Raw genomic sequence first — 27,178 nt, forward strand, 5'->3', positions numbered from 1 at the left:
TACTTTCTGTCTCTATGAATCTGACAACTCATATTCCTCATAAGACAAATAATAGAATGTCTGTCCTTTTGTGACTGGCTTATTTCACTCCGCATAAAAATCTTCAAGGTTCATCCATGTTTCCAGTGATTGATTGACTTTTTTTTTTTAAATATAGACTCATAAATTTATGACTGCAGATTCTGTCCTTCCTAATTTCACTGGTTTAGAAGATTACAGAACCTTACACCCTGTTCATTCTGGGCCCATTGCACTTCCTCCCACTGCCTATGGCTTTGTTCCACTGTGACTCTCTGTGGACTGTATAGACTAGGCGATGTGTAGTCTGTTCCCTTGGAAAAAGCCTGGCCTGAAACCACGTGGCCACAAGAAACTTCTGGTCGGTAAAGAAGATGTGCAGTAGTTTTCAGGTGCCCACTGCTCTTCCATCCTGGAGTTGTGCCTCCACTATAACTAAATGATTTTCTAATCTCACATATGGCTTTCATTTCCTAAATAGTGTAGGGTCAACTATCAAACTAGTTGCCTTTCTTGAAGAGACCAAATACTAAAGACCATGGCAGAATGCCAAGAAGCTGTCCATTTTGTTACATTCTTTTTCCCCTGAAGTGTTCAAGGGGATTATATAATAACTGCTACCCATGTGCATGGGCGTGCATGGATAGGTGTAAGGTGTCACTGCATCTTTAGTTGAAAGATGCTATTCTCATTCCATTCCAGTGCTGTCTCCCTGTTAACTTCCTCTTTTTTTACGTGTATTACTAGCTATTGCAGTAGCTTTTATTTTGGATTTTACTCATTAATAGGAAAAGCATTTGGCTTTATCTTTTTTTATCTCCTAAAACTTTGAGTACTAAAATTTGAATTTAAATGAAGAAAATGAGTTGCACTTTCTTTTAGGTTGATGGTTTCAAAATTTTGATCTTGTACCCCGATCAGTAAAAAAAAGTTTTAGCATGTATGCTCATTATATGGATATTTATCTATAAATTCTACACATGTACTAATATTCAGTATTAGTTGTTATAAAACAACACTAATTTTTAAAAATTGAGCTAAAAAGAAATACCTAGCACTAGTTCTCATATTGTCTTTCCCCACCAACATGGGGGGGACCATTTACATGCATACTGTTTTGGGGAGCACAATTTTTTAACCATAGTGTAGTGACACTCAAGTGGGATTACAAGTACTACTCTGTTACTAATGGTTTAAATTTCAAAGCTTGCCTTTTCTTTTAAGTTCCTGCAGACTGAAAGTCATCCCTATAATATTACTTGCACTCACTTGCTTTCTGATGTGTTTTTGTAAGTGCCAGCAAGAGGGGTGAAGTTCTAGTTAACACCTTCTTAGTGGCATAACCCCAGGAAGCCCCAGGGAATAGGGCTGAGCAGGTGAAACCACCATGTGTGCCAAGCTTAGAAAACAGTTTGAGACTCATGGTTGTAGGTAACATCTAAGAGTTCTGGAGCACGGAGTCTAAGTTGTAGCATCCTACACAAGCATTAAAATGTGTTTATTACATTCTCCTTAATCTCAGTGTGTTTATGGTCTGTCAACACAGCAGAATCGTCTACACACTACAAAAAAGGATTCTGGTGTCCAAGGGGAAAGAATCCCTGAGAGCCAGACTGTGATGTTGCTGTCAGTTACATCATTTACAGTGGTACCTCTTAGACTGTGAAGGATGGTGTAACTCACAGGTCAGTTTTCTCCACTGAAGGTACCCAGTGATGAAGAAGTTGCTTTTCCTCAGCATTTCATTCTTCATCTTGACTTTTAGGGCCTAGAGCCGATATTGACAACTGTTAAGTAGCAACAGAGGAATTAAAACATGGGCATCTCTTTTATACTTCTTGCAGAGAAAAGCTATGATATTCACCTGTAAAATATGTCATCTCTTAATTCTTGTAATTCCTTGTAATAAAGGAAGATTTTTTTTCCCAAAGAGAATAGCTTTATATATATATTTTTAGATTATCTATATAATACATGTTCGTTGTGAAGAACACAACATGTAAAAATATGAAGTAAAGGTCACCTGGAATCCCACCATACTGTGATAGCCACTGTGTGCTATGTGATATATCAACTTGGGTAGACTGAACTACATTTCCCAGGACTCCCTTCCCTCTGTTTCCAGTTAGGATGAGCCACACATTCTTGTGCAAGACATGGAGGGCCAGAAAGAAGCAGTAGCCATTTTGTAGCTCACACACACTGTAGCTTACCTGCTGACTCACCTTCTCAGTGTGATTCCACGTCTGCGCCTGCAACTGCTCCACCGTCCCCGGCTCTTCCTTCAGCTTCTCTGATGAAGGGTCTCCCCACACCATCAAGGTCAGAGGCAAGAACTGAGATTTTAATGTGTCCTCGTGGGCTCCAGCTTGTTCCTGTTCTTCCCAACTCTACATCCTTTCTGACTGCCTGTCCTGTGGGCTTCAAGTTCCAGCATCAGACTAGAAAACTGACAGACTACACTTTGCCACTTCCTACAATTGTGTAAGGTCAAGTCCCCATGACACATTCCCCTTATCATGTTAACCATTATGTAAGTAAGAACATTTTCAGAAAGTTACTTTGAAAGCATATTAGTATTTCTGTTATGCGAAGGAAAAATAAAATATTTAAGGAAGAACCCTATAAATCTAATTTCAGTCCCTCACTTAAAGATGTAGAAAAATGAAACCTAGGAGAGAAAGAGGCTGTTACGTTTTGAACCTGGCTTTTCTACAGCTCATTGACTGCCTCAGACTCCTCTGAATGTGGTGTTTCTTTCCCATAGAAAATACTGAAAAAAAATCAATGCTTGGGCTGCCTCTCCCAGACCAGCATTTCCTCAGCAAGTAAGTTTCGGCTGCGGTACCTCTTCAGTACCATTACATACTGGCCACTACTACAACTGAATGAGAAAATCAAACCCTGTTAAAAGAGTCCCTGATAGAATGATATCAGCGGCAGGCCCTCCAGCCTGCGTGAACTGGACATTCCTACAAAAACAGATAATTCCTTCTCTGACTGACAAAAAATCAGTCCACATAGACAATTTTGAAAACTACTTGGAAATTGCCCATGTGGCTTCATGTCAGGAATAGCACATTTCTGTACCACACAAATAAAAAGATGACTCATGAGCTAGAGCATATAGTGTGGGCAGGGGCCAGATGGGGAAGAGGCAAAAATGCAAAACACCAGGCTGCAATGGGTGTCTTACTGTACTTTAGTGTCAAAGTGAAACGAGATAATTTAGTTTTGTGATCACAGGACTCTGCACTGGCAGATTTGTAACTGCTAATTATAAAATTTGAAATATTAATAATGTTGAAAATCATTCTTGTAAAGTACTTCTAGGGTTGCATAATAGTTGTAACGTTCCTAGTTCTTTGATTTCTGAAGCCATGGACGGGCTTACTGAGGACAGACACTTCCATGGGGAGCAGCAGGTGCTTTTCTGTGCTCAAGGCACTGGCTCAGCACCATGCGGAGGACAAAGCTGATGAAGATGCAGCCCCTGCTCTCACTTAATCGGGGATTAAGATTTATATAAACACAGAATGTAATAAGGGTTAAAGAATACACATGGGAGAGGAAAGGTCTCCTGAGAGAGCATTTGAACTGAGCCTTGATGTAGTAGTTGAACAGGCAGACATGGTGGGAAAGAATAAAGACCATACCCTCTCTAAAATATTGAATACCTGAATCTAGGGATAAGGGGGGTGACTTTAAAAGGGATGCTTTAAAAATGACTAAAAAGCTTTCTCCCAGATACCAGAATCCTCAAGATCAGCTTTTAAATGAAGGCAGAGTGTTCACTTAAAGCTTCAACAAAATTCAGCAACAAAATAGAGCTTAAGCTGTAGCTTGTAGAAGGCACTCAGATTCTATCAGGATAGAAAAATATGGCAACAAAATAGAGAAGTAGCTGATAACCAAACAGTTTTTCTCTTCCCTAAGCTGAACATGACTTCTAAGAGGATAAAAAGGGTGAATACTATGAACATTTTCATCTCATCTAGTCTTCACTCACTTGGGAGCAGTCTGAAATAGCAGAAAAGGCCATGACTACTTGGTTTCCAACTTCAACCAAGCTGTTGGACCCTGTAGAAAACATTCTGCCTGTCTGAGCTCAGAGATACTAATACCAAGAGGATCAAATTAATGTGAAAATAACCTGTTTGTAATCTATAAGTCAGGTCTATAAAAAATAATCTTGCTGCAGGTCGACCCCTTCAAGCCTTGTCCATGAATACTTTTAGGTGTAAGAAGGACGTTTTGGGGCCGAAGAACAACAGAATGACCTTTAATGAGATGATTCTTTAAGGGTCCCTAAAAATGAATAATGCCATACAATTTAAAACCAGCACCAACTAGAGATTTTAATCTCAAAAGGTATAAGTTAGACTATGGCTAAAACAGAAAAAGACCCCACGGTGGGACTTGCGTCTTGCCAGTAGCTCTGTGGCTCTGGCAAGTAATTAATCCCTGCGCTTCAGTTTCCTCATCTTTGAAGCGGGTATAAAAGATTACTAATTTGGAGATTACTGAAGATAATATATGTGGATGTCTTTTGAGCTTACGGGTTGAAAATACAAAACAAAGGTATTAGAGGGGCATAACAGTCTCATAAAAATTAGGGCTCCCTAAAGCTCACATTTCAGAAATAGAAGAGGTAATCCTAAATGGCCAAACGGGGGAAACTGTGAGATTAATGGACCACACAGGAAAAGCCTGTGTTCTGTGTTGTCTCTGGGGTTTCATGCAGGTCAGTATTCTGAGGCAGAGAGCAGACTCTCCACCAGACAATCTGAATAAAAGGATTACAGCCTGCCAGACGGCTTACAGAATTATTAAGGCTGTCGAATAAAAACCTGTAGGATACAATTCCAGAATCTATTCTCAAGTCCGTACTGCAGAACCAGGCTGCCAAAGTAGCTGCTCCTGCCAGATCAGGAAGCTGCTTGTGAAACCGGGAGGCACCCTTTACTGCATATATAAACACAGGACTGCCTCAGGCTGAGCCACTGAATGAGCTACCATTTACTGGTTCCAGACATCACCACAGTGCTCCATTCAGGAAACCGCATGTGCAAAACCAGGAAGCTGCCACTCTAGCTTCAAGGTCCCCCAGTCATGCCAGCTTTTCCACTACCCAGAATCTATTTCTGCTACGTCGGCAAGCCTCAGAGACAGAGTTTGGCTCCAGAACCACGCCACATTTGCTATAATCCACACTGATCAAATACATGCCCGATATCCCATTTATCTCAGTTCAAATTTCAAGTCTCATGCGATTGCATCTGAAATGCAAGCTGAATCAAACCTGGATCACCAGCTGGAAACGAATTGGAGAAACTTCTGTTTTAGCTTCCTGCTCTTCACAGGAAAGGGAAGTCACACTAGAAGAAAACTGGAATAGATATCCTGAGCCAAACCACCATAATTGCATTAGACTTCACTCTCACTTCTCCACATTCAGCTCTAAAAATTCCAAATGGTTTTTTGTTATACAGAGAATTATACATATGGCCCATCTTCGGACCAAAGTCTAGAACATTCCTACTGTAAATAAGTTCTTAATAAGTATATATTCAATAAAATGAAGTGAGGTTTAAAAAAAAGGCACACAAATTGAATATCCATATTTTTGTTCTTCTCCACATAATACAAATGGTTTTATGCAATTCTGATATGGTGGTGATTTCACAATCAGTCAACACATAGTGCAACACCTTTAAATTTTAATGAAAAAGTAGATAATCTAATTACAATTTCAAGAAAAAAGATGCATCTACATACTGACTTTACATACGTACAGTAAAACTGGACTTTGAAGCCCTAATGTTTCAAAAGTATTCATTTCCCTCCATACAAACCTAGTGTATTCTGCAACGGTACTACTGATTTTAAAAAAAGAAAGTGAATACACTTTTCAGATGCAATGCTTTGTCTTTCATTTGTACAACTCACCAAGGTGGTTTTCGCTCTCAGCACCTTGGGTTCACCAGGACGTGATCCAAAGCAAACCAGCCTAGAAGTTTAAGGAAAAACCCCTTCTAGCAACCTAGTTACCTATTCTTTCCTCTCCTATGAAGAAGCTGTCCCCACCCGCATGATTCGGAACAGCGTGTTGATGTTGTTGCTTCGAATCGCATCCCGACAAGCAGTAATCACCTGGTTCTTTGGTTTTCCAACTGTAAGAGAAGAAACATCAAATCCATATGAGCCAAAAGATTATTAAAAGTGAAATTATGAATCAGAGGCTATCTATAAAAACAACATAAAACTAGGGTAGAAAAGAGTCATAGGTAACTACAAATTCAACCAATTTATCTTACCATTCCCTAAAAAAGATACATACCCTTGTAAGGGACTTTATCACAAACCAAGCTTAGAAATTATCTCACACCTAGACACCAAGAGTCAGTTTTAGAAATAATCTTTGCTAAGTGGATATGAGCTTTGATCCTTTTCTATAAAAGGAGGTCAAAGCACTGACCCAAAACAGCGGATTCCAGGTATAAATCTCTGGCTGATATTTCTGCTTCCTTTGGTTTATTCTGTTGTTCTTTTTGTAAATTTTAAGTTGGAAACTTAACTCATTAATTTTCAGTCTTTTTTATTTTTTTCTAATAGGAGTATTTAAGGCTTTCCTCTTGAGTATTTGTCACTAGGTTTTTCTTTAGAGGATGTAGCAAGATCTAAGAAAAGGAGCTGAAAGTGTTCTTTCCCTCTGAAGTCTGCAGACTAAAGGCAAACAATAGGTTGACTGAAACTCAAGTGAACGGTGCTAACTTCAGTATGAAAGGCATCTTTATAGATACAAGTCCTGATATGAATTCTTGAAGCTACCACCATCTTCAGTGGTTCTCACCCCAAAATTACAGACGAAATACAGTGCTACAAAAAGAGACTTACCACGTAGACGACCTGCTCTTTGAATCGCTTGATTTACTGCTTTGAGGCTTCCCAACAGCTCTGTGTGATTGTTACAGCGAATTTTATATCCATTGAGCAAATCTTTATTAAGGTCATATAGTTCCATGTAGCGATTCTTCATTGTTTTCCTGTGTACATCAAGAGAAATTTAGCACCACTGTACCTCAATATGGCAGGCTTAAATGAAAAGACTTGCAAACTTCTTAGACATTAAAAAAAGGAACAAACCAGATTTTTAGCTGTATTGTCATTAAAACAGGGTAACTGCTAAAGTCTGCTTTGAAAACATTGAGAATTTTCTATGAAATATTCTGTTTCTTCCAAATAAATGGAAGACAAGTGGCCTTCCTTGGTTATTGATCCATGGTTTGTTTGAAATTAGGAACCAAGAATTATCATGCCCATGATATGAGGGGTGGGGAAAAGTAAGGTGATAGACTACCTTCCAAGCTTCAGATTAATACTGACAGTTTCTTATAAAGTTAAACATACACTTACTATACAACACAGCAATCACATTATGCCACATTTCACCCAAAAGAAATGAAAATATGTCTGCAAAAAACCTGTATGCAAATGTTTATAGCAGCTTTATTCTCAATCACCAAAGTCTGGAAACAACCCAAATGTCAATTAATTGGTGAATGGATACACAAAGTATGCATATCCATACAATAGAATACTATTCAACAATAATAAGGAATGAACTATTGATAACTTGCAACGATATGGATGAATCTCAAAGGCATTATGGTAAGTGAAAGAAGCCAGACCCAAAGGCTATATATTTGTATGATTCCATTTATTTGACATTTAGGAAAAGGTAAAACTATAGGAAGAGAAATTAGATCAGTGGCTGCCAGGGCCTGGAGGTTAGGAGAGGTACTTGATTCTGGTAGTAGTATAAATTTCCCCAAATTTATTGAACTGTAAACCTAAAAAGGGTGAATTATCTACATGTATATTATACATTATATATCAACTAACCTGGCTTTAAAAAATACAAACAATGTATACCTGATAGTCTCTAAATGAAATATAAATAAATCAAGAAAAAAGGAATTTAGAGGTTGCTGGTCACTTCTCTCCAGTTTAGCACAGTCAAATACCTAAAGCCAGCAACATCCCTTTCACTTAAAAAAAAAAAAAAAAAAAGCCAGAGAGAGAAAAAAAGGAGGAGCCCTATAGATAAAGTTGGCCAAAAAAAGCAAAATTCTTATATACCTCAGAGAAAACAACTGGAAGAAAATGAACTGGAAAGAGGTAAAACTATCTCAATTTACAAATAATACAGTGTACCTCTGGAAAAACTAAACTATAAGATAATTCAGTAAAGTAGTAGACTATAAAATCAACACAGAAAAATCAATAGTGTTCATATAGACAAACAAAAAAACAGAAGATATAATGTGGAAGAAAGAGCCTATTTACAATTGCAAAAAGAAAATACCTACATCTAAACTTGACAAGCAATGTCTGATACCTACGTGAACAAAACCATACAACTCCTGAAACACATAAACATGCCTTGAACAAAATATAAAGACATACCGCATTCTTGGTAAGACTGAACATCACTGTAACAATGTCAATTCTTCCTAAGTTAATAAATTTAACGTGATCCCAGTAAAACTGCCTACTTTTTTCTGGAGCTAAAATAACTGATAAAGTTCACAGAACAAACAAGCATGAGGAGCCCAGAAAACCATGAAAAAGAAGAGCAAAAGGGTTGGGGGAGGAGCACCTAGCCATACCAGACATTAAAACATACAAAGCATTTTTAAGAAAAGAATCGTACTGTCAAATGAAGAGACAAGACGGATGGATAGAGCAATATAGAAAATCCAGAAATAGACCCATTGCATATGGAAATACATTATATTATTATAAAGGCAGCATCTCAAATCAGTGGGAAAACAGGCTTTTAACGTAGTATTACTGAAACAATGTGACAGTCACATAGAAAAAGATAAAACTGAATTTATAACTTACACTGAACACCAGGATAAACTCCAACTGTAACAGACTTAAATGTAAATATACAAAATACTAAAAGAAAGTATAGGTGAATTTCTCTACAAATGGGAAGTAAGGGAACTTTTGTAACTAGAACTCAAAATGTAGAAGTACCAAGGAAAAGACAGATCAATTTGACTACATAAAAAATTTTAAAAGCTTTTATACTCAAAACCAAAAATCTAAATAGGCAAAAGAAATAAACAATTTACAGGGAATTCCCTGGCAGTCCAGTGGTTAGGACTCCAAGCTTCCACTGCAGGGGGCACAGGTTCAATCCCTGGTTGGGGAACTAAGATCCCTCATGCTGCCTGGCGTGGCCAAAAAAAAAAAAGAAAGAAAGAAACAATTTACACACAAAAAGAAACACAAATAAGCCCTTAAAATAATGAAAAGATGCTCAATACTGCTCATAATAAAATAAATGAAAATTAAAACAACAATGAGACCATTTCTCACCCACTGAATTGGTAAGTATCCAAGAGTTTGCCAACATACTCCATTGACAAGACTAAGGGAAACAGGCACTCTCAGAGGAGAATGCAAAATGGTATGACGGCTATGGAGGGGAATTTGGCAAAATCTTGCAAAACTGTATACACATTTATCATTTTCCCCAGCAATCCCATTTTAGAACTTTTCCCCAAAGATAACTGAGTAAAAATATGAAAAGATTTATGTAACAAAATTATTCACTGCAATATAATAGCAGAAGAGCAACCCAAATGTGGAGAACTAGCTGAATAAACATCCAGAGAATAGAGTACTGTGTAGCTGTAAAAACAAATGAGAAGTATCTCTGTGTACTACTGTGGAATGAACTCCAAGCTATATTTTTAAGTGTAAAAAGCAAGGTGGAGAAGAGTAACTTGCTATGATTTACTTACCATGTGAGGAGATGTGTGTGTGTATATTTAAATTTTTGATTGGTTATTTATAGTGAAAGGGAGGAAACAGGATGGAGGTGACAGGAAAGAGAAGTTAGACTTTTCTGCACGTTTTATAGGACCGACTTTGGACCCATATAAGGTTTTAATAAATATGTAATAAAATCAAACCAAAAAGGAAAAAATGTCAATCCCCTAAGATTGACAGCAAAATGAACCAAATGAACCTAACTGTATATTCACACTTGTAGCATGATCAAAAAAAGAGGAGTTATTTCAAATGACTTTAAAATATAGTAATTTGACTAAAACTCCCTACTAGAACACACTCTAAAGACACAAAGAACTAGAAAAAAAGTCTTACTCCATTTTCGGCAATCATATTGTTGACAGTAATATTGGTATTATCCTTAAAGGCTGTGTGTGTACCATAAGATAAAGCCAATAGTTATGCTGACAGTGGTTAGAGACATGATTTCTAATGTGAGAGAGAAGAGATATACCGTTAACATCAAAATTAAGTAAGAGCCTGTATTCGTAAATTTGAAGTGGAAATAGTATGAATTCATGATATATTTGCTCATTGAAAAAAATATATACATTTCCTAGCTTTATCTATTGAAAAGGTCTCAAATCAATATCCAACCCAGTAGCAATGAGCATCTCTAATGCTCAGACTATGATCTCCATTTCCCACTATAAAGGACCAGGACTGAAGAAATAGCTGATTCCAGATTCAGAACAGGATATATACCAGATAAGCCTAAAACATCTTGTACAAGAAAACAAACTAATGAAACTAATAGGTCTGTCCAAAGGTATTGATAACTGCAGCCAACCTGAAAAGGCTTCTACTGGCCAAAGACAGGACAACTGAGCCATCATAAAGAATAACTGAAATGGGCTGAAGCACATTAAAAATGTTAATAGGATTTTAAAAATCTCATTGGTCAACTTGGAGATGCTAGGGAACCAGCTCATTATTTTAAAGCTGATAAATAGTGTGTCATTCCAGTACAAACTGTACCTCAGGGAACCAAATAATTCATTAATTCATGAAGGAATGTTACTCTTTATAGAAGTACTTCAGCCAATTTACAAAGAAAAAATAACAATTAAAATATCACTATTTTGCAAACCCGAAAAGAAATAATTGATTTCAGCAGTGATCAACAGCTGATAACATAATAAAAAGAGACAACCAGACGTTACATGCATCCTCACAGAAGTACATAGCACCACTTACGAAGCATTCTTGCTAAAAAATTGAACCTGAATCTGATCAATCCTCTATATCTAACTACCATTTTCACAGAAATACAGGGGACAGAAGAATACTACTAAACATTACCACAGGATACAATCAACAAAATCCAAAGTGGGAAACTAAAGAAGGAGAGAGTTAGGAGAAAAAGTGAGCAAGCAAATATATGGATTAAAAGAGATTTATCAACCAAATTCAATGCATGGTCTTTGGTCTTTGAATCTTGATTTCAACAAAACAACTTAAAACACACAAACACACACACATACATTTGAGACAACTGGGGAAATTTCAAACACCGACTAGATATTTTGTGATATTAAGAAATTATTTTAGGGCTTCCCTGGTGGCTCAGTGGTTATGAATCCGCCTGCCAGTGCAGGGGACACCGGTTCACGCCCTGGTCCGGGAAGATCCCACATGCTGCGGAGCAACGAAGCCCGTGTGCCACAACTACCGCGCCTGCACTCTAGAGCCCGCGAGCCACAACTACTAAAGCCCGCGTGCCTAGAGCCGGTGCTCCGCAACAAGAGAAGCCACCGCAATGAGAAACCCACGCACCGCAACGAAGAGTAGCCCCTGCTCGCCGCAACTAGAGAAAGCTTGCGTGCAGCAAGGAAGACCCAACGCAGCCAAAAATAAATAAATTAATTAATTTTTTAAAAAATTATTTTACATTTTTCTAAGTGTGATAATGGTATTGTGGTTATTGTTTTTTAAAGGTTCATTGTCTGAAATATTTGTGGCTAAAATTATATGATGTCTGGAATTTGCTTTAAAATAATACAGTACCTAGAAGAGGAAGAAGGTGAATGTGGAGATGAAACAAGATGAGCCCTTAGTTGATGACTACTGAAGCTAAGTAGCTGCTATAGAGGAAATCATATAATTCAATCTACTTTTGTGTTTGAAATCTTCAACAATATAACTTTCAGAAATCACTTACTTCTGAGCAAGACCATTTTAACTATCTGCTAATGATTCAGGCCTTTCAGGAAAACAAGCAGCACCTTAGGCGAACTCTTGCCTCTAAAATGCACACATAAACTTCACCTATCATTGGTGAACTATTTTACTGAATCCACCTCAGTACATTTTATTGCTAAGATAAATTTTGCATCTTAGCAAGAAGCTAGATGTGCACAAATTTGTTTTTAACTTTTTATTCTAAAATATAATACATATTCAGGGACTTCCCCAGTGGTCAGGTGGTAAAGAATCTGCCTTCCAATGTAGGAGACATGGGTTCGATCCCTGGTCGGGGAACTAAGATGCCACATGCCGCGGGGCAACTAAGCCCACACACCACAACTACTGAGCACGCGCGCCTCAACTAGAGAGCCCGCATGCTGCAAACTACAGAGCCCACGTGCTCTGGAGCCCGTGAAAGATCGCCACAACGAAAGATCCCGCATGCGTCAATGAAGATCCCGCGTGCCGCAACTAAGACCTGATGCAGCCAAAAGTTTAAAAATTTTTAAAAATATAAATACTAAAATATAATACGTATTCAGAAAAACTCACAAAACAAATGCTTGTTAACTAGGTCAAGAAATAGGACATTGCCAGCATTCCAGAAGCTTCCCAATGTGTTCTCTCTGAACAGAGTCCCCTCCTCCCCTAGGAGAAAATACTATCTAAAATAATAATCTCTTCCCTGTATTTCTTTATATTTGTATCATCTATGTATGCTTCCCAAATGATATAGCTTAGTTTTGTCTGTTTCCAAACTATATAAATGGAAGCATTTTGTACATATTCTTTTGAGTCTTACTTGTTTCAATCTCCATTATGTTTGTAAGATTTGTCCATGTTTTCACATGTCATCCAGATACATGCATTCTCATTGCATGTAGTATTCCATTGTACAGATACATCATAATTTATCAGTTATATGAGTATGGATTGTTTCCACTTTGGGGTTCATATGAACGATGCCTTTATGAACGTTCTTGAACTAATATCCTGGTTTATATGCACAAATTTCTCGAGGTTATAAACCAGGAGAATTGCTGGGTCATAGGGTATGCACATTTTCAACTTTACTGATGATGCCAAGTTATTTTCCAAAGTCTCTGTACCTATTTACACTCCTACTAGTAGCATCTGAGAGATGCTACTCCACATCGCTGACGCTTTCCACCACGTACCTGTCCCGGCCGTGGTAGATACTCACATGTCCCGCATCAGACGAGCATCCTCAGCTCGAACCAGCAAACTTCGGATCAGATTAGAATTATCGGCCATGTCAGCACTGAGCTTCTGATGCACTGAGTGATATTCATCCACCTGGAGACCATGAACACCCAGGAATTAAAAAGACCTCACAGGGACTTCCCTGGCAGTCCAGTGGCTAAGACTCTGCGCTTCCACTGAAGGGGGCACGGGTTTGAGCCCTGACCGGGGAACTAAGATCCCGCATGCCGCATGGTGGCCAAAAAAAAAAAAGCCTCACAAACGTCTTGAAAACTAGATAAATTGAAAAGACGCTATGTATTATATACCGAGGCCCTTTTCTTTCTTTTTTTTTAAAATTTATTTATTTATTTATTTTTATTTATTTATTTTTGGCTGTGTTGGGTCTTCGTTGCTGCATGCAGGCTTTCTCTAGTTGCAGTGAGCAGAGGCCACTCCTCGCTGCAGTGCGTGGGCTTCTCATTGTGGTGGCTTCTCTTGCTGTGGAGCACGGGCTCTAGGCGGGCAGGCTTCAGTAGTTGTGGCATGTAAGCTCAGTAGTTGTGGCTCGCGGCTCTAGAGCGCAGGCTCAGCAGTTGTGGCACATGGGCTTAGTTGCTCCGCGGCATGTGGGATCTTCCCGGACCAGGGCTCAAACCCGTGTTCCCTGCATTGGCAGGCGGATTCTTAACCACTGCGCCACGAGGGGAGCCCCGCCCTTTTCTTTCTGCCGTTCACTTGCCCCATCTTAACTATCTCCTGGGTTTCATCTCCTCCTGTGCTGCCTCCAACACTCAAAATGACATTCGATGTGAATCTTTCCCATGTCTTAGCAGCGTGAGCCCAAGCAACACAAATATTAACATTTTAGAGATCTGGGGTGGGGATGTTGTTATAAGTGGGGACGAATCACAATCCTTTTCTTTTTTGATTTTGGGTTCTTGGAAAGCACTAAACCAAAAAGCAAAGTAGATACAACAGATAAGATGAAAGGCTAGCAAAGGAAAATGTTCATTTATTGTTTTTAAAGTGTCCCTCCAAACCAAACACAGAAAGCAGGGTGGTCAAGAGCTAACCACTCACTTTTATAAAAGATATCCTTTTAATTCATGAACTCTCCAATACTAGCTCAATTTTATTTTAAGAATTTTCAAAAGTTCTTTAAAACATGACTATCACGTAACATACGTACATTTGTAGTACCACTAACTTAAGAGAAACATTTCAAACATTATTAGACCACAACGTTCTCTCAAATGCATCCACCAGGTGCCCTCACCTTAACTAGCACCTTTCGTAATTCCTCGAAATAGACAGGGAAATCGGCTTCTACCTGAAGGTCCTCAATAGCAAAAAATGATGCCATCGACTGGATGATATCACCAGCCAAATCAATATCATCAGTATTTATAGTGATCTATCCAGAGAAAAAAAGACAAGTTAGCATCCTTGGACATTAAAGACAAAGTTGGCTGAAACTACCTGAAATTTCCCATATTCAACACATTAATTGAACATAAATGTATATGTGGTGATAAAGATAAGGTCTAGCCCTCAAGGAAATTACAAACCAAATTACTTCTAGCAGCAGACAAAAAAAAAAAAAAAAAAAAAAAATCAATCCTCTTGCCTTATAAACTGAACAGCAAGGTCATTCAGACAGTGAAAGTGTTTTGTCCTCCTCTGTATTCCTAAACCGTCCCAAATTAGGCGAGGAATGGGTGAAGGGAAGGGGGGGAGAGAGGCAGAAAACCGCTGTTCCAGATTATACGCCCATGTCAGAGATGATAACACTAACAGACTAGCCTGAAACACGTGGTTTTACGACCTTGACATTGGTTTCACCTGCCTCACTTTACACTGAACGTTAAATGTTACGTGAGAAATCTGTGCCCGTGACAGTAAAAATTACCTCTCCACTAAGTTTTATTTTTATACACAGCTGGCCACCATTCCGTAAGGATGTGAAACACACTTGAAATGGAACATTCTGAATGTTAGTGTCCTCTGGTAACAGAAAGTTCTGGTTGAGCCACATAACAACCTTAAAGATGAACAGAATGAAATGAATTTCCATTTTTAAAGTACAGTCATTATTAAGAGTTATCCTGCTTTCTAGTTTTACTACTTGGAAAAACAAAACAAAACAAACAAACAAAAAAAAACCAAAGAATTATACTTCACCCCCACCAAGAAAACACTATTCACACTCCTTTTTCCCACCCCATGCATGTTCTTAAGTAACATTCATAATTATGTCCGGTCCCACAGCATGTGTAATTTTATGGCATTTTCTACTGAGACATAATCTTACATGCAACATGGAAATGATTCAGGTATGAGGCTAATTCTGTTTACATGATAGCTCTTCTGTGGCTATATCCTGCTTAAAATCATTCCATTCCACTCTTTAAAAAATTTAAATGAAGTTTGCACACATACAGCACAAACACAGAGATACATCCACACTATAAGTAAATAATTAATTTTAATATAAATAGTAATACTTTACAGTGGTTTGCAACACAGGTTCCACATAAGATCCACCTGTGAGGCCTTTTGGAAGGGGCCACCTGTAGAGTTTCATGTTTCACAGGCCAGGAAGGGGCCTGAGAATCTACATGACTAAAAGCCTCACTGAGAATTCCGAAGTCCAGCCAAGGTTAAAATCCACAGGTATTAGTCCTTTAAACTTTACAAAATGCTATTATACCAATTATGTAATCCTCAGGGGCCCCCTTGTGAGGTAAGACTATCCTCACCTACAGATAAGAAAACTGGGGCTCAGACTGGTGAGGGGAATTCCGTAAGATCACTAAGAATTTACTAGTTAAGGTAGCACTTGAACCCCAAAAATGTTCCCATTTCCAAGTCCCCACTCTCTTTCCATTCTGATGCACGCTCCTCTTGGAACACTAGATCCAACCACACTAAGACTATAAGAAAGAGAGGAATTGAAAACTGGGAAGAAGTCACCTGTGACTAAGGATTGCTTAGGTAAGTAACTTTGAATAAATTATTCAAAATAAATATTTCTGAATTGATTATCCAAAATAAATATTTTCGAATAATTTTTCAAAATGGGAGAAGATATTTTAGCAACATTTTTGGTACAGGTTATAAACAATCCAACTCCAAGCTACATAACTCTTTCATGTCATATTTACTGCTACCAAATAACACATTCATGTAATTTCCCCCTTTCTACAGAAAAACATCCAAAGGATTCTAAAGTGCAAAAGTGTTGAAAGAGATAAGCCAGATACTCACCCTCTGTGCCCGTTCTGCGATGATAAAGTTGACGTAACTGAGCGGCTCACTGGCAGAGTCCGGGCTGGTCAGCGCATACATGGAGAAACGGGGGAGTTGTCTTGTCAACTCAAACACGTGAAACTGGGTGCTGTGGCCAACCAACGGAACACAAGAGAACTGTCTGTGTAGAATTTATTTCAAAGGGCAAGGCCCAGAAAATAAATGTAACGTCACTACCAGGTCATCAAGCTGCCATTTAAGGGTGTCAATAAAGAAACTCCCCCTGCCCAAAAAAGACTTGAGGGTTAAAGTCCCATATGTAATGGTGTTTGGGATTTAGTGACATCATGAGTCTGTGTACATATTGGGTTGGCCAAAAAGTTCATTCCATAAGCTGTTACGGAAAACCCCGAACGAACTTTTTGGCCAACCCAATACGTGCCTGCACCAAGGGTTTAAAACACTCTAAAAGGAATGTGAAAAGGTTTTTATCTTCCAAAAATCTAGTGGTTTCCTTTCACTAGCTGAGGTTACATATGACTCTCATATGTAAAGGTGCAACCTAACCTTGTAGTCTTAGTGGCCAAAACTAATAAACTATCCTTTAAATGTATTTTTGGAACTTTTGTGAATATGAGATCATCTGACTAAAACCAGAAATAACCATCTTAAACTTATATACTCGTTATTTTTTTTTGAAAAATTTCAAATTAGAGAAATAAGAGGTCATAGGAAACCTTGCCTGGGTGGGAAGAACCCTTAAACGGCTTCTCCGGCCCCAGAGAATCCATGACATAATGGGAAATCTACACATTTTGCTCTCTAACTGCTCTCTGGAAATGAACTGTGGCTTGCAAAGGGTCACCTGCTCCTGTAACCCACGAAGGTTTTCAAGTGCAGATCCACAGGGACATCTTTGGGAGGTGTAATTGGGATGCGGATGGAGCTGGAAAGGTTGTGAATGCTGGGATGCACCACGTGGCTTTCACCTAGAAAAATTCCCTCTGCAAAAATCAATACTGCTCGGATGATGGTGTCTGCAGGGAAGAGAGAAGACAGCAGTCCAAGAAGCAGTCCAAGATGGCACAGGTGCCAACACACCAGCTCTAAGTAACGACTTACCATTAGAAGTGGAAATGCACAACTCTGCATGTGCAGCCTGCGCCTCGCTCCCCGGGTTGACGGAGAGGGCAGTGTGGAGCTTGGTGTTGGCCGGGATGACGCCGCGATGCCCATCAGCCTCATTCAGTGGACTGCTCAGTTCGGCCTGCGAAACACCCCACCCACTTCCAACTCAGTCACCGGAACAGTGAACTAATGTTAATTTTAAATAACATGGCTATTTAGCTTCAGAAGACAGATCCCCCATCATCTTATTCACCTGATTCTTTAGACTTCAAAGGACTCACCTCATTAGTGCTCTCGCTCTAACCTGGCTTTTTCCCGAAGGAAAATATTCTCATCCCTTCCTGTGGTTAGGGTCCGCTGTCCCCCAGCATGTCTTTTACATTTTTCTGCATTTTTTTTAGTAACTAAAGAAATTCACTTAGTATAGCAAATTCAAATACAGTTATGCATAATGGGACAAATTAAAATCCTACTCCCCAGCTCATCCTCCAGCCAATTTGGTACATACATGTACATATACACACATGCGCGTGCGCACACACACACACACACACACACACACACACACAAAGAGCTTCTGCAGTTGTCAATTTTTATGTTATTTGTTGTTGAAAAAGATAAAAATTACTCTGTACATACTGTTCTCGCTTCCTTTCATTCAGTAACACCACAGATACCCTTCCGTATCAGTCCCCAAATATATACTTCATTCTTTTGAGCTGCTTAATATTCCCCAGCCCACAGTCCCTACTACTGATCAAAAGTTAAGTTGCTTCCAACTGTTCCCTGCTACAAATAGTGCTGCAGTAAATGTCTCTGAACACTCATGCACATATTTCCATAGTTTAGCTGCCCAGCAGTGGAATTTCTAGGTTAAAGGATACACACCCTCTTCATTCTGACACTAGCGAAAAGGCAAACCATCTGTGCTTCCACCAGCGGGGAGGGGCAGCCCACACCGTGGCAGATGCTGAAACTCTTCTTTCACAGCTGCCAATCCTCCTGGTCATCCTCAACTTCTCAGACTCCCATGGGCCCTCCACATTAGGTCCTACCTTGGCATTGTCCTCATAGTTACGGAGCTCCAGCAACAGGTTCTGCTTTTTCTGACTCAGCTCTCGGATCAGGTCCTGCTCTACGCTGGTGTCCATGAGGTTCCCTCTCATCTCAGCCGTGCCTGGCAGGTAGCCCCGGACTGACAAGAGGAAAAAACACTCACCAGACTGAGGGATAAGCCCAGGTACAGCCAGGTCTACTTTTAAGTCATCAATTACCTGTTCTTAAAACCTAAGTTTTCATTTCCCTAACTTAGGTGAATTTATTAGGATGAAAAGATATCAACACAAACACTTTATAGTGGAATTTCCTGGTATTCGGACCCAAATCAAAATCTGACTTTTCAAGGATTTTTCCTATCCCGATTTACTTTCCCCATCCACCGAGCAGCAGATTAACTGTATGTGGCCATCCATCCGGTAATCTCCCTCCACCACACCAGCAACTGCAGAAGAAAAGTTGTCCTTAAAGATGACCTCCCCAGTTCGGTCACTTCGAGCATCGACCTAAAAATAAAACAAGAACTTGAAAAATAGCTTATGCTACAGTTTTTTAAAAATAACACAAAATTTTAAAGTTGAATCAGCTTTAAAATCAGCTATGGTCTAGAAGTTTTCAAGAGTATTCCATGGGACCCTGTGGCTTCTCAGGACGTACCTACAACCATCAGGGCCAAGGGGCCGCAATCAGCTCTGTTTTCTTTTCCTTATTAAGTAAACGCTGTTTTACATACTGGCCTGCACATAGTATTTCCTTTGAAGAAGTGGGGTGCCTGAGAGGCAGTACATTTAGAATATACAGAACAGTGCAAAAGTCCAAACTGCCTGGGTTTGAATTCCAGCTTCACCACTGGGATCTTTTTTTGCCTGTGGGATCTTGGACCAGTCTCTTAACCATTCTGTGCTTGGCCTCCTCATCTGGAGATCAATAATTGATTGATCTGGAGATCAATAATAAGAATATGAAGAAAATAACTGTACCCACACCTCAGAGTTGTAATGAGGCCTAAAGGAATTAACACGTGGTAAGCACTCAGAACAGGGCCTGGCACATAGAGGCATACAAGACATGTTAGCTCTATATACAAATTTTATCTTTACTATATATAAATGTATACAATATAGTTATAGCTAAAGTTTGAAAAATGCCAACCTAGCCCAATCTTCCACCATATAACCTTTTGTAATAGCCTTGTTTAAGAGTCCCTCTTCTGGGACTTCTCTGGTGGTCTGGTGGTCTCAATGCAGGGGGCCCGGGTTCGATCCCTGGTCAGGGAACTAAGATCCCACATGCCACAATTAAGAGCCCGCATGCTGCAACTAAGACCTGGTGCAGCCAAATAAATAAATAAATATTTTTTTTAAAAAAAAGAGTCCCTCTTCCACGTACACTACTGAGACACCTCAGAGAGCCCTACTATCCTCTGAGTCTCCGCTTCCCAAGGGAGGCAAATAACTAACCAATCCATCAGAAACAAAAGCATCTCAAAACGACAATGAAGGATAACCACTTAAAATGGTGACTTTGTTCTAAGCAAGAACATATGCATTATATTAATAAAAGGCTAGCTACAGAAAATCTAATAGAGCAAGCATCTCAGTGACCACTATTTCTGTCTTTTCATAAACATCCTTCTGGGCAAAACTTTGCAATGAAAAACTACACTAAGTTAGGTCACAGCTTACTACTAGCTCCTACCCTTTGTCTGAAGAATACCACGCTCTTAATAACATCAGTTAAGCCTGAAAATTATGGATGCTAAAGCCTGTGAAGTAATGAATGGCCCGTATTAACCAAAGGTCTTCACACATTAACAGAACCCTCGAACTCAGATTGAACTGAACTTGCTTCTTTCTAACTACTCCATGGCCTTCAGCATTGCATTTCCACAATATTTAGCAAACAAGAGGGTTCATTTGCTAACTAAGAAACAGGACTACGAACTTATATTTCTGTGGATTTTCTATTCTTTTGCTTTATCCAACATGACGGTTTTGCCTTGGAAGAGAAGATGAGCCTCCAACTCAACAAATGACCTACTAAAGAAAAAGTCAGTTGGCTAGTCGCATTTAATTTAGTAATTTTGTACCTATATTCACCTGTTGGATCTGTATATTTTCCTTTTAATGCTATTTCTGTTAAGTGCAGGTATCAATTTTTCTACTTATATAATGAACTGTATAGTTTTCTTATCTTTTTTATGCCCTACAACAGATTATATAATAGAAATTTCTTAAAATTTTGAAAGCATTTAACGAGAAAAACATCTAGGTCCAGAGTCAGATCTGAAGGTTACTTTTGATAACTTCTCAAGTCAAGTAGTTTCTAATTCTCGAATCAACCATAATAATTTATATTCCTCCAGAACAGGGTCCCCTTTATGGATTTTCAAGTTTCTTAATAAGCAACTACATGGTCTTTCTCTATCATTTTTAACACCCATTACCAAAGACAAAACCAAGTGGAGAAGCAGCAACCAACATAACAGTTTTTTAGAATCTGTTTTTCACACAACACCAAAGGAAGGTTACAAGGCACTGGCCAAAAGTAAAGAAAAATCAAAGAAGAAAAGATACAATTAGCTGATCTCCTCCAGGCAATTGGCACTGACAGATGAAAGAGCTAGGGCAAATGGTATCCATGGAGATCCGACAGCTACTGAAGCAGTTGCTAACAAGATAATTCTGACTTGCCAAAAGACTGTAGAAAATTCTGATTTGAAGTTAAAAAAGGAAAGAAGCAAAAAAATTCTATTTTGAAGTTCTAGCTCAGAAAACAATATGCTAACATAATTCTTCCCATTAATTCTGTTTTTAGTCAGACTTGAAGACTTACTAGAAAAGAGCTATACACACAGTTCACTATTAGCTTATTAAAAATCCTTTTTTTAACGTGCTTATGCCTAGGATCAACCTGATTAAATTGATTCTCATTCCTTCAAAGAAGAGAAAGAACCTTCCTAGAGATTTTCTTTTTTTTAGAAAGAAGCTTCCTAGAGATTTTCCCCCAAATAGCACTTATGAGACGGAAAGGACACTCACTCACTCTGCAGTGTTGATAACTAGAGCAAGAATAAAAAAACATGGGAAGATTATGAAGTTACATTTGAAAGCACAGCCAAGGAACTCAAGTTTATATTCTCGTGTTACTGCTCTGAGTCATACAGCCAAAGTATCTCAGACAATTATTACTTTAAATCATACTTGAACTCTACTGTTTAAACTTACCTTCCCATTGGACCAACCGGTTATCAGTTCACACACTCCATCAGAATTAAGGTCAAAAGCATGAATGCTCATGGCATGATTTTTGGACTGAAAAGGAATTTCAACAATTAGTACATAAGTCTCTCAATAAGTATAAAATCCCTGAATCTCAGAGGCTTAATTATACTAACTTTAATTCTCCAGTATCGGGCTGTTTTGTCATAAACTCCAACTGTGCCATTGGAAAGGGCATAACCAAATCGACTGCCGTACATGGGACAAAGAGAGGTGATTATCTGCAAAAAATAATGATTAAACACACAGTTCATTAAGGCTCAATTTAGGGCAAAGTGTGGCTTTATAAAACTGCATGCCTTGCTATAAGTATGTTAAAATTAGATTTAAGTGCACTTCCAATCCATTAGAGGGGAATGCATTCCCCTTCTCTATGATCCGTGTCATCTATTTCAGAGTTGGATAATCAGAATTAAATAAACTCACAAAATTTACTGTTTTAGATTGAGCATATGTAGCAAGTTTCAACAAATTAGTATTTTTTAAATAATAAAATTAAGGAATTAAGGAGGGAATAAGCTGCGTACACAAGATCTGGAATATGTACAATAGATGTTACACACACTAACTCAAAATGTTTTAATGATTATTCCAGTTTCCTTAACTTATGCTATCCTACAGTCTAAATTTTAAAAGGCCTTGTAAAATCCACAATTAAACATCTTTTAAGTGTATACTTTTCTATGACATAATTTATTGTTTGCTAGAGATGAAAGACGTTTTTTAGAAGAAAACATAATCATTTGAAAAGCAAAACCCAGCACATGGATTTCTGTATGTATCTAACAATATATATAATGTATATATCATACTGAAATATTTACAGAATTATTAGAGGATTTAACATACTTAAGAGGATAAAATTTTAGATACTGAAAAAAATTATCCTTAAAAGTTAAAACCAAAGTTTAATGATATCTATGATCCTGCAGATCTACTTTCTAATTCTGACACTAATACAAGAGATATAAAGAAATAAATTGTATAAAGCAGAGAATAGTTATGTAATTTCTTCTACACCTACAGCTTTTCTATAAAACCACCCACTTCACTTAACTCTGAATACAAAGTGCTGGGTAGGACTCCAGAATTATTTAGCTCAAGGCATTCTTTTGGCAGTGCCGTTCAACTGCCAAATAAATTATAATTTTGCTGATGTGTGAAAAGACATTTGAACTAGGAGCAAAATCAAACCAAAAGGACAGGAAAACAGCCCTGAAATGAACAATCTTATGAAGTCCACATTTTCGTAAATTTAGCCCCAGTTTCCCTCGGTCCCTTAGTCCTTCATTAGCTCACTAGTTTCTTCTTTTGCGGACTAGAGGATCAAGAGGCACCTCAAATCCCTTGCTCTATTTCATGTTCTTCTGTCCTTTTCCAGGATTTAGGAAAGAGGTGTTTCAAAGAATGCACTCCCCTCACATCTAGTATTGACAATAAACAGAAATTCAACAACACCTCAATGATTCCCTAAAAGAGAAAAGATTTACTACAAATTTCTTTTTTAAACAAAAAAATTTTTTTAAATTTATTCATTTATTTTTGTCTGCGTTGGGTACTCGTTGCTGCGCGCAGGCTTTCTCTAGTTGCGGCGAGCGGGGGCTACTCTTTGTTGTGGTGCACAGGCTTCTCGTTGCGGTGGCTTCTCTTGTTGCGGAGCACGGGCTCTAGGCACGCGGGCTTCAGTAGTTTTGGCACGTGGGCTCAGTAGTTGTGGCTCACGGGCTCTAGAGCACAGGCTCAGTAGTTGTGGCTCACGGGCTTAGTTGCTCCGCGGCATGTGGGATCTTCCCGGACCAGGGCTCGAACCCATGTCCCCTGCACTGGCAGGCGGATTCTTATCCACTGTGCCACCAGGGAAGTCCCGATTTACTACAAATTTGAATGAAAGGGAAATGGTAATGCAGGACACAGCACCTACAGGCCAGTGATTCTCAAGTTGTTTTTTTAACAGGGTGGTGGCAACCCCCTTCAAGAATCTAATGAAAGCTAAGGATCTTCTCTCTAGAAAAGCACACATTAAACACATACACATAAACAAAACCACCCCCATATGGACACACATCTTCAGACTGTTGCTTTGGCACTCATTTCTCCCCTTCATTTTCCTCCATCCACAGCTATTAGTTTACAACCATAATAACTATAACTGCATAAAAAGTATAGTAAGTCGAAGTAAAAATCTATAATAAAGGTAAACCAGTTAAAATCATTGATAACACTTTTATATATCAATATGCACGTTTTGCTTTGCGGTCTCCCTTTTGTAGTCAGGGAAATAGAAGCCTGACGTCCCTAGACAGTTTTGTAAGTGGCGAGAAGCGAGGATGAGTGGCCAAGGTGAGTTCTGAGGCTGGTGCCCTCAAGCTTTTCTGATACAGACTCCCGAACACCACGTGATTCAATTTTGCACAATCCCATCATTTTGATCTCCAAGACTTCCTTCTGTTGTTTTTTTTTTTTTTTCTGTCCATTTAAAATGGTTACAAGCCATTGCTCCTTTATCCCTTTCTCCTTCCTTAATTCAGAATATCCTAATTCTTTTTTCTGTTTCCATCTTGCCCAATCCTGGAAAACCAGCAGCAAATAAATATCCTAAGAATACCAAAACTACAAAGGATAAGAGTAATCTTCACTGTTTTTTTTTTTTGATTTTTTTTTTTAAAGATGGGGTTTTTTAAATTGTTACTTTTACTTATTTATTTATTTCTGGCTGCGTTGGGTCTTCATTGCTGTGCATGGTCTTTCTCTACCTGTGGGGAGCGAGGGCTACTCTTCATTGCGGTGCACGGGCCTCTCATTGCAGTGCTTCTCTTGTTGCAGAGCACGGGCTCTAGGCACGCGGGCTTCAGTAGTTGTGGCTCACGGGCTCTAGAGCGCAGGCTCAGTAGTTACAGCACACGGGCTTAGTTGCTCCGTGGCATGTGGGATCTTCCCGGATCAGGGCTCGAACCTGTGTCCCCTGCATTGGCAGGCAGATTCTTAACCACTGCGTAACCAGGGAAGTCCCATCTTCACTGTTTAAAAAAAAAAAACTCTTTAAGAAACATCTCAGGTTCAATTACATGAGTAATTCTAATCACAAAGAAACTAGTCAAGTTCTCTAACATCTGATTTTTAAGTTTACCTATAGAAATGTGCCTAAGAAGTACTTAATTTGAATTAAGAGAAAAAGTATAAAAATCTCATTTACACACTTTATTCAATATTCAACCCCATTTAATACACATGATGATGAGGAGGAGGAGGAGAAGGCACAAAGCTTCAAATCCTGACCATGCCACCTACTAGCCATGAGCTTGTGAGAGTAACTTAACAGAGAAACTTAACATGTTCCCTCATCTGTAAAATAAGAACTAATAATACCTTCATAACAGGGTTGTTGTAGGATGAGTAAGTTCAGTGCCTGGCATATTTCAGGTGCATATTCAGGTGCATATTCAGGTGCATATTTCAGGTGCATATTTCAGGTGCATATTTTAGGTGCACAATAAATGGTTGCTATTATTATCAGTAGTATGTATTAGCTCATTAAAAGAAATACCTTTATGTGCTCAATAATTTTTCTCTATTTAATCAGTCTTTTCAAGATATATATTTTTTTTAATTTAAAACTCTACCCTAAAGCTTTCTTTTTTTTTTTTTTTTTTAATTTTATTTATTTATTTATTTATATTTTTTTATTTTTGGCTGAGTTGGGTCTTCGTTTCTGTGCGAGGGCTTTCTCTAGTTGCAGCAAGCGGGGGCCACTCTTCATCGCGGTGCGTGGGCCTCTCACTATCGCGGCCTCTCTTGTTGCGGAGCACAAGCTCCAGACGCACAGGCTCAGTAATTGTGGCTCACAGGCCTAGTTGCTCCGCGGCATGTGGGATCTTCCCAGACCAGGGCTCGAACCCGTGTCCCCTGCATTGGCAGGCAGATTCTCAACCGCTGCGCCACCAGGGAAGCCCTTCAAGATATATCTTGATAAAGGATATTTAAATGCTTCTTTCCCTGTAATGCACAGCTCTGTTTAATCCCCACAGTTTTTACCCTAAAACTGTCTGGGTTGTGAGAAGATGTCCCAGCACTCTCCTTTAATGTTACACTTGACTATGCTAATCTGTCAAGGTTATCATAATTCTGATACCTTCTTACACTTCTTACCTCTGTTTCTGTCATTTCTGCCACAATCTCATCTTCTTTAAAAACTCGGATATCAAAATCCTCAGATCCAACAAGAAGCTGAAAGGAAAAAAATCATACATATTTAGTTCAGCGAGTGAACACAGCAAAATTTCCAAAAATAAAACCAAAAAATCGCACGATACTTCGTATGTTGCTACAGCCACCCAGGAGTTCCAACTTCCCAGTAATGTGATGCTCAGAAAGGTTCCTTCCACTGAGAAGGTCAAGATTCAGTCAGTGAAGAAAAAGTGGTTACTATACATCCTGCCATGTGGGCTGCACCTCCTACCCAGAACAAGTTCTTTCACCAGGCACCTGAAAATGTTCTTGGTTTGGTGTCTGTCTGCCTGCAGGTGGAAGCCCTGTTTCAAAAGCCGGAGCCCAGTATCCGTGGACAAGTGGAGGGTAAGTCAATGCCCAACACAGTACTTCACTGGCTGCTCAAGAAGTTAATTTCTAGAGAAACCATTAGAATAGTTTAAAAAGGCTAAGAGCCAATCTCTAAAACTTTCAGATTCCTGAAAAAGTTGGCCAAAACTGAGAACTAGGTACGATTTAAAAGCATTGGAATCAAGTTATAAGACTGTGAATGTGACTGCGATCCCATCAAATATTCTGCCTTCTCGCCCTGTCAGGTGTCTTTGAAACATCATGGTCTTGATCTCTGTACTAGACAAACACAAGTAAATTATTGTTGAAAAGAGAGGAGAAAGACAAATGAGGCCAGTTAGCTCATCATTTAGGCAACAGAGCACCAAAATCAACTGTAAGAAGCTAACAGCTCTCTCAACACTAATGTCACCGTCATGGGAAAATGTATGTACTCAGCTGAGAAGTATACACAAGTGAAGTATCTCCTCCCGCACATACCTCTTTCTTCCCATCACCATCAAAGTCACACAAGGCCAAGGAATGAACATTATCTCCAGTAACCTGAAAATAAAACCAAAATCATTACTATGCCATCTTTTTTCACTTAATCCAAACACAGGAGCTACATGAAAGAGAGGATGATA

General features: G+C 38.9%; 1 protein-coding gene across 3 annotated transcripts in view; it reads right to left on the reverse strand.

Moving 5' to 3' along the window:
• Positions 1–5,718: 5,718 nt before the first annotated feature.
• BBS2 (Bardet-Biedl syndrome 2) overlaps positions 5,719–27,178 on the reverse strand; it is a 57,967-nt gene continuing 36,507 nt past the window's right edge. For all 3 annotated transcript variants that reach the window (XM_082366966.1, XM_082366968.1, XM_082366967.1), the window contains 14 exons: positions 27,033–27,095; positions 26,142–26,219; positions 22,112–22,216; positions 21,942–22,028; positions 19,085–19,220; positions 18,714–18,853; positions 17,653–17,797; positions 17,396–17,567; positions 16,549–16,678; positions 15,191–15,322; positions 14,558–14,695; positions 13,280–13,392; positions 6,916–7,064; positions 5,719–6,191 (listed from right to left, as the gene is read on the reverse strand). In XM_082366966.1, coding sequence (XP_082223092.1) covers positions 6,085–6,191; positions 6,916–7,064; positions 13,280–13,392; positions 14,558–14,695; positions 15,191–15,322; positions 16,549–16,678; positions 17,396–17,567; positions 17,653–17,797; positions 18,714–18,853; positions 19,085–19,220; positions 21,942–22,028; positions 22,112–22,216; positions 26,142–26,219; positions 27,033–27,095 — 1,695 coding nt within the window. In that variant the 3' untranslated portion in view covers positions 5,719–6,084. The remainder of the gene's footprint in view (positions 6,192–6,915; positions 7,065–13,279; positions 13,393–14,557; positions 14,696–15,190; positions 15,323–16,548; positions 16,679–17,395; positions 17,568–17,652; positions 17,798–18,713; positions 18,854–19,084; positions 19,221–21,941; positions 22,029–22,111; positions 22,217–26,141; positions 26,220–27,032; positions 27,096–27,178) is intronic.

Source organism: Balaenoptera borealis (assembly GCF_965194805.1).
Source record: "Balaenoptera borealis genome assembly, chromosome: 19".
Lineage (NCBI taxonomy): Eukaryota > Metazoa > Chordata > Mammalia > Artiodactyla > Balaenopteridae > Balaenoptera > Balaenoptera borealis.